This window comes from Mya arenaria, chromosome 15 (genome assembly GCF_026914265.1).
Source record: "Mya arenaria isolate MELC-2E11 chromosome 15, ASM2691426v1".
Taxonomy (NCBI): Eukaryota; Metazoa; Mollusca; class Bivalvia; order Myida; family Myidae; genus Mya; species Mya arenaria.
The window spans coordinates 10,757,075-10,766,066 of NC_069136.1; the positions used below are offsets into that span (position 1 = coordinate 10,757,075).

At 34.4% G+C, this 8,992-nt stretch overlaps 1 protein-coding gene across 2 annotated transcripts in view; it reads left to right on the forward strand.

Moving 5' to 3' along the window:
- Positions 1-8,760, forward strand: part of LOC128219608 (lysosome-associated membrane glycoprotein 1-like) — a 30,550-nt gene extending 21,790 nt beyond the window's left edge. For both annotated transcript variants that reach the window (XM_052927461.1, XM_052927459.1), the window contains exons 7-9: positions 1,967-2,162; positions 3,859-4,038; positions 4,954-8,760. In XM_052927461.1, the coding sequence (XP_052783421.1) occupies positions 1,967-2,162; positions 3,859-4,038; positions 4,954-5,099 (522 nt within the window). In that variant the 3' untranslated portion in view covers positions 5,100-8,760. The remainder of the gene's footprint in view (positions 1-1,966; positions 2,163-3,858; positions 4,039-4,953) is intronic.
- The last annotated feature ends 232 nt before the right edge of the window (positions 8,761-8,992 follow it).

Sequence of the window (8,992 nt, forward strand, 5' to 3'; positions counted from 1 at the left end):
ACGAAAGGTTCATTATTTTAACAATCATCATTTTTATGTCAAACAAAACCTATTATTCTGGCTGAAATAATTGAGTTATCCCCCTTGGTCAACAAAGAGGAGCTATTGAGTGTTTTTGTCCAATTGGGTGCTCTTGTTTTACTTGTGAAGCATGGATTAAACCTATAATCTTATTAAACAATACAAGATACAGTTTTTTTTATTACATGTCGGATATACTTAAATTACAACTCTAGCTTGCAGATCTATTTTCTGACAAAATGAGATAAAACCAACGAAATCATAACAATTTTTATGCCCCCGAAGGTGGGCATATTAAAATCGCACCGTCCGTCCGTCCGTCCGTCCGGCTCTGTAACTTTCCCTTGTATGGACAGATTTTAAAATAACTTGCCACATGTGTTCCACATACCAAGACGACGTGTGGCGTGCAAGACTCGTGTCCCTACCTCAAAGGTCAAGGTCACACTTAGTGTTTATTCACAATGGAGTGCTGCACATAAGGACATAGAGTATAGGTTGTCGTGCCCGGGCTGTAACTTTCTCTTGTATGGACAGATTTTAAAATAACTTGCCACATGTGTACCACATTCCAAGACGACGTGTCGCGTGCAAGACCCGTGTCCCTACCTCAAAGGTCAAGGTCACACTTAGTGTTTATTCACAATAGAGTGCTGCATATAAGGACATAGAGTATAGGTTGTCGTGTCCGGGCTGTAACTTTCCCTTGTATGGACAGATTTTAAAATAACTTCCCACATGTGTTCCATATACCAAGACGACGTGTCACTTGCAAGACCCGTGTCCCTACCTCAAAGGTCAAGGTCACACTAAGTGTTTATTCACAATGGAGTGCTGCATATAAGGACATAGAGTATAGGTTGTCGTGTCCGGGCTGTAACTTTCTCTTGTATGGACAGATTTTAAAATAACTTCCCACATGTGTTCCATATACCAAGACGACGTGTCACGTGCAAGACCCGTGTCCCTACCTCAAAGGTCAAGGTCACACTAAGTGTTTATTCACAATGGAGTGCTGCATATAAGGACATAGAGTATAGGTTGTCGTGTCCGGGCTGTAACTTTCTCTTGAATGGTCAGATTTTAAAATAACTTGCCACATGTGTTCCACATACCAAGACGACGTGTCGCGTGCAAAACCCGTGTCCCTACCTCAAAGGTCAAGGTCACACTTAGTGTTTATTCACAATGGAGTGCTGGATATAAGGACATAGAGTATAGGTTGTCGTGTCCGGGCTGTAACTTTCTCTTGTATGGACAGATTTTAAAATAACTTGCCACATGTGTTCCACATACCAAGACGACGTGTCGCGTGCAAGACCCGTGTCCCTACCTCAAAGGTCAAGGTCACACATAGTGTTTATTCACAATGGAGTGCTGCATATAAGGACATAGAGTATAGGTTGTCGTGTCCAGGCTGTAACTTTCCCTTGTATGGACAGATTTTAAAATAACTTGCCACATGTGTACCACATACCAAGACGACGTGTCGCGTGCAAGACCCGTGTCCCTACCTCAAAGGTCAAGGTCACACTTAGTGTTTTTTCACAATGGAGTGCTGCATACAAGGACATAGGGTATAGGTTGTCGTGTCCGGGCTGTAACTTTCCCTTGTATGGACAGATTTTTAAATAACTTGCTACATGTGTTCCACATACGAAGACGACGTGTCCTGTGCAAGACCCATGTCCCTACCTCTAAGATGAAAGATACACTAAGTGTTTATTCACAAGGGAATTCTGAATATAAGGACATAACAGTGTAGGTTGTCAAGTATGGGTGGTATTTTTTTATGTTCAGAGGAAATTTAAAATAATTTGCCATATGTATTTGACACATAAAGGCAAGATCAACTTTTCATGTACTGACCTTGTTCGTAGGTCAAAGTCACATTCGGGGGCATTCGTCACATACTGTGACAGCTCTTGTTTCATTCTCATTTCAGAAAACTGCGACTGTAAAACTTGGCGTTCAGCAACCAAATGCTAGCGGAAGCTGCGATCCGAATGACGAGTTTATTAAGATGGTGTTCCAGAATAATTTCACAATAATAATCACCTTTGGCATGAGTGGCAAGAACGTGTACTGGAAAAATGCAACAGTGTCTGGGATCTATGATTCAAAGTTTAACAACTCTGCAAGTGAGTCCAAAGGGCAATTCACCCTTTAAAATCCCCCACAACGGAGTGGGGAGGGGATTACTAAACCCACGCCACGGAGTGGGTAGGGGATTAAAGGAATGAACTTCGTTCGTCCGTCCGTCCGTCGGTCCGTCCGTCCGTCTGTCTGTAACATTTCGTGTCCGGGCTAAAACTTTCTTATGCATTGATGGATTACCATATTACTTGGTTCAAATGTTGTCCTCATTGAGACGATGTACAGTGACCTTGACCCGGGTCCATACCTCAAAGGTCAAGGTCACACGAGACATTTAAAGGTCAGAGTACACATGCTTGTGTCCGGGCTATAACTTACTTATGCATTGATCGATTACCATATTACTTGGTACAAATGTTGTCCTCATTGAGACGATGTGCAGTGACCTTGACCCGTGTCCATACCTCAAAGGTCAAGGTCACGCAATACATTTAAAGGTCAGAGTACACATGCTCGTGTCCCCGCTAGAACTTAATTATGCATTAATGTATTACCATATTACTTGGTACTTATGTTGTCCTTATTGAGACAATGTGCAGTGACCTTGATCTGGGTCCATACCTCAAAGGTCAAGGTCACATGAGGCATTTAAAGGTCAGAGTACACATGATCGTGTCCACATTTAGATGATGTGTATTGACCTTGGCCCAGGATCCATACCTCAATGGTCAAGGTCTCATCTGACATTTAAAGGTCAGAGTACACATGCTCGTTTAGCCAAAATAACCTTGACATTATCTTACCTACACTACACACAATATAAATAACTTTAACAAATATCCTTTTATAATATGTTTATATATCCAAGAATATTTAGGTTACCAATTAAACAATTTGTATTTCCTATATTCCCACTGTTGACCAGTGGTTTGGTACAATTTTGGTCTGATTCTATGTACCAGTCAGGTTGCAAGGAAAACGAAATATACTAAAAAACAACGGCAGGGGATATAGCCGTCCTTTGAACTGCCTTGTTTGAATGGCATTTTAAGCCCTGTTGATAATTAGCTATTGAATGTAGTTGACAATCTTTAATAATATTTTTAAATTGAAAGTGTAATTGAATATGATGCTTAAATAGGATTATGACCGACCTTGATAAACCAAGTTTGGTGTTATATTATATTCAAGGCCATTTTTGTTTGTCAAAGATTATCATAGATCTAGTATGAAAAACAATTATGAATATTTTAAGTCAGTACAGGGCTTCCATTAAAGGAAGTTTGGAAGTATATTACTCCCTAGAAATGTGTTAAAACTTCCAAAATTGATTCCAAGAAAGTTCAACAACTTCCATAATTTTGTAGAAAACTTTCGAATTTGGAAGCAAAGAAGTTCAAAATATCAAAACCTGGTGTCAATATTACTTTTATGGTCTTTTCAATCAGTCTTGAAGTGAAAGGATTTATTATAATATAGATCTGTGAATTTGGCAAGTTATAGTTCCAAATTATTTGATTTTGAACATACTAGATGAAAAATAGTGGGAAAAGTATTGTATTTGGGAGACTTAAACTTCCAAATTCCAATGAAAAACTTCCAATATTAATGGACAGGAAGTTCATACTTTCAGTTTCAAATTCTTAATGGAACCCTTGTCAGTATTAGTCAGCTTCATTTCATTGTAAGCGCCATGTCAACTTTTTTCTTGAATATCGTGCTGATTTTCATCATTTTCAGGCCAAGGAGAACCTTTCAGCACTACAGCAAACTTCAGCACAGACACCCTGATGTTCCCAAAGGGCGGCTCGTATGTGTGCGATGCTCACACAAGCCTCAATGTTGGCAACGTTACACTTGAGATTTGGAATCTGCAGTACATGGCCTACCAGACCAACACGACGTCCTTCCCTAAAGACAGTATGTAGACTTTTAGTTAAACTTATTTATTTTACAATGATTGTGAAATGTTAATACAACATTATTTTAATCACACTTGTTGGAACGATTTTACACAAGAGTGTGGTATTGTGTTGTTGGAGAAACTGGAGCATCCGGAGGAAACCCACTTGTCCGGCTTGGTAACAACAAACCGAACTCACATGCACTCAGGCCCGAAATCGAACCCGGGTTGCCTGGATGAGAAGCAAGTGAGGGAACCACTGCACTAACCGGACAACCTAAATAGAGTTTAAGATGAATTTAAGTCTCATCAGGTATATTCTTTATGTTGGGCATTCATTTAAGCATGGGTTTGAAACTTTCAATTAGAAAAATAAATGCATTTTGACACATGAAATTCATGGTCTAGTGTCAAAAAAAAAATTATTCTAAAAGATATTTAAAAAAAATACCACAGACTAGCAATGTGGGAAACTTTGTGGGACTCATTTTTGACAATTTGGATTTTCAGACTAATGAAAGTCCTGTGTATGCTTGCAATATTTGGCCCTTAAAAGTGTGTGGGGTTTTTTCTCCAGCAATATTGTTTTCTGAATGAAAGGTAATGTAGGGTCCAATTTTGTTAAGCATTTTTATGCATATATATATGTTATGCTTGCATAATTTATGAAATAATGAAACCTCACTCCTTGACTTTTCTATACAATACATAATAAACAATTATAATGGCAGGCAACAATTTGAGTTAATTCTCTGCGACTGCACTGTTGCCCTATATTGTCGTTGGCAGAACATTAATTTTCCAACCACAGTAGTTAACTCTAAACCAGAAATCAAAATTATACAATTTATTGGAAGCCCTTCAGACTACTAAGGCAGGTGTTTAGCAAACAAAAAGGATATCTTAAACATCATGATTGTCTATCTTTCTAGATGTTCAGCTGTGTAAGGGGGACAGGAAGACAAACAGCATTGTCCCAATCGCTGTCGGAGCTGCCCTCGCGGGATTGGTTGTGATTGTTCTGATCGCATACCTGATTGGACGGCGTAGAAATAGGAAGGGTTATGAGTCTGTTTAGTGGAAGGACGAAGGGATACAATGAAACATAAAATTCCTCAGTGAGATTTTGTAATGTTATAAATAAGTGCTATGAATTGTTACATCTGGAAAGATGATTAACTAAGCTGAAAAGTAATTTAATTGCAAAAAGGTTTAACTCTTTGAGGTATTTTTTTTAATTTATCAAAGATGTTAAATAGATGTTGCATCAAATTTTGAAATAAGATGGATTTTTTCATTTTTTTGTTAGATATATAAGTGTAAATGAATCTCTGCAATTCTTTAATATCTAGTAATTTAATAAGCACAATTTTACTTATGTATATAAGATTCAAATCTTTAAAAAAAAAATAATTCTGATGACATTTAATTTTCTACATGTTTTGTGTAAAAAGTCTTTTTTCTTTTTATGAGTTCTCTCATGTTTTGTAGTTTTACACTGAACTCGTTTTTTTATATTTTTTTCAAAAATATCTTTGTTTACATATTTCAGTTTATTTCTTACTACATGATATAAGTGGGTAAAAATATTCCAATGCAATTCACGAATATTTAACAATTTATAGAGAAACACTCCATCAAAGCAATCATCTATGTGCTACACTTTAAAAAAAGAAGAAAACTAACAAGTTATTTTTGATTTGTTAATAGTTAAGATATTAGTGTAAATAAGTTTGTCAATTTTATTTTTGTAGAATTGAATTACACTATTATATGGTTTTTGTTGCTGTGGTTGTATTTATAAATGTCCTAGACATGTGAAATGTACATTATATGTAATATCAGTTTCATATGCACACATTCCTGGACAAGCTATTGAAATTTCACACCCAAAACAATTCTGTTTCATAAACTCATTACCAATGCAAATGGTTGGAACTCTGTAAGAAAGACTGACCTTAAACTGTGACATTTCAAGGACTTTCAGAGAGTAAAAATAGCCCTGCTAAATATTTCTAATTTTATGGATTAAAAGTCATAAATTTTAAAATAGTTCCTTATATGTTCAAGAAAGTATATAGCCATATCCAGTGGCTTTTGGTGTGTTTGTGAAATATTGTAATTAAAATTTCTGATTGTTTGAATTAAAGGGACTTGACACCAAATGGTTGTATAATTGGCAAAAACAGTTTTCCTCAAAAAAAAGGCTAGAATTGTCAATGCGAGTTAGTATGAGGCAGATAATACATCACTTTACATGATTAAAGGAATATTTTGTTGCTGTCTAAGATGAGTTTACCTTTTTAAAAATAGCACATAATGGTTTCCCAGTTTAAAGTTTGTATATTAAGCATGTGATAGTCACATGATTAGTATAGACACATATACCAGAGCTTTTTTTAAAATAAACTTGGCTTTACCCAGTAAATTTTTCGAATTGGAAAAACTTTGAAAGATGCATATGCCATCAGGTATGTGATACATCAGTAATTAAGATTCAATGTGTTGTACACAATAGTTTAAATTTAATGTTAATTTTTGGGGAAAAAAAATCTTGCAGTTTTATCATCTGGCCCCAACTTCTCGAAACTTCTTAAGCTTAACAGGCTTAAGTCGCTTATTTCAATTAGCCAAAATACATACTGAAAATGGATTTAGATAAATGAAAAATGGTTTATTCTGATAATCATACAGGTTATTACTACATAATTTCTAAAAATTCTTGAAGAAGTAAATATAACACATTTTATAGAACAACAAAAATAGTGAGATTAGCTTAATCCTGTTATAAGAGACTTTAAGAAGTTTTGAGAAATTGGGGCCTGGTGTCTAGTCCTTTTAAGGAAGTTTATTGTAAATATGAGTGATGCATTTCCTTAGTATGAATAGTGTCAATATTATTTAATCTGTGGATAATTATTACATACTGTTAATATTATGATGTATTGCTGTTCAAACAATAAGTAGGTTGTTTTCTATTTGTACATGTTAAACTGAACATGAATAATTTGAAGGAAAAACAAGTATATGGAAAGACTTCTAATGCTAAAAACTTGGTGATTATCAGCCCAGGGACTGTAATTAACCATGGGATGCTGTTTTAATAGTGTTCCTGTGACCTTGAAAGCAATGGTCCATGTTTCAAGAACTCTTTTTTCATTGCTTATTTTGAAAAGTAACTATGTTTCACTGCCAAAATATAGAAACACCATCACAATTCAAGGCAGAACTTATATCAGAAAGTCTTAAGCAATGTAAATATTGATATTTTATGAACAAAGTAAAATAATCTGTCCGTACATGTATGTCAAGGTGTGTGATTGTTTTTTTTCAAAGAAAACTTAAGTGTTGGCTTTTTTCTCACCGATTTGTGTATTGAACATAATGTTGTTTGCTTTTTATACATGTTTGCCTGTTGTTTTTTAACCAGTTACGTATGAATGCATAATTTGACAGCTTTATGATCATGAAGAGTTTCAAATGAAAGCAATTATAAGTAACATACATTTAATTTGAAAACAAATTTAATTAAAAAGAGTATTCAACAGGAGTGATTTTTTTAATGTGGATTTTTTTTTTATCATTTTTTTTTCAAAATAGTTACAAACCTTGGCCACTTAATATCAAGTTTACAAGTTTATTAAATTTCTGATTGAATGATCACAATTTATATCATTAATCATAATGCTTAATCAATGATTTATTGTGCTAAATACCTAAAATGTCCCTGTATAGAATGCTTAATTTACAATGCTATTTCACATATGATATCACAATAAAAGTGATTACAGTAGTTGTACATGTATATCAAGAAACATATTAAGACACTGTGACATTATTTCATGATTGAGAGTGATTTATGATATAAGCTAGTATATGTTATTGAACCAGTTGTAATGCTTTAACATGTCTGATATAAGCGTATTGGAACATAATTTACTCCTTTTTGTTATAATTATTAAGTTCGTAATTTTCATTATGATTTTCCTTCCTTAAATTCATGCTGATGCTTACTTAGAAGTTATGATTAAAGGTTGTTAGTATGTTCTTTCAAAAATAAATGGTATTATGTGACTGATTTATTTTGAGTAAGTACAGTCTAACAATGTTTTAATTTTTTCAGTGGTCTACATATAATTGTGTTAACTGCCTTCTAAATGGGCCAGCAACCGTTTGTATATATCATTACATCTGATTTAAATCAATAACGACGTACTGCTAATTTACTGAATTTGATGCATAAGTAAGCTTGAGAAATACTACCTTCTTATTGGACAAAATAAAATGTAGACCACTTAATATATAGATAGTAATCATTTGAATTGCATGTTGAAAAAAAATGCACCAGTATATTTGTTAAACTTCACCTATGTAAAATATCATTTAGAGACACACATAACACACAATACTCAATGGGTGTATGATAAGTAGTTGTTTAAGTTTATAAGTTAGCTGTAAAACATTAAGCTTTGTGATTTTATATCATCTCTGCTCAAATTAGCAACAGATTTAACAGAAACCTTAATACATTAATTGTTCGAATAAATATTCTTAAAGCAAGTGCTGTTTCTACATATTTTACATGTACTTAGTTATGCTTTGATATTTACCTCAAAGCCTGGTGAATCACCATTCTAATTAAAGTGTTTTGTTCCTTTCTACATAAAAGAATGTATTGAACCTTTCTTACCTTTCAGTAATAGTGTTTCATGTGCTGAATAAATGCTTATTTTTCATAATTTGTCTTGGCTTTATAATTACATGGGAACTCTTTAGCTCGACTATTTGATAAGTATGGAAGGCTATACTACTCGCCCAAGCGTCGGCGTTGGCGTCACACCTTGGTTAAGGTTTTGCATGCAAGCAAACATAGGTTAATATCTGAGCAACTACTTGAGGTATTGCATTGAGACTTTATACAATGGTACTCAACCATCCAACTCACTTAATTTACCAAGTAAGATTACTTTA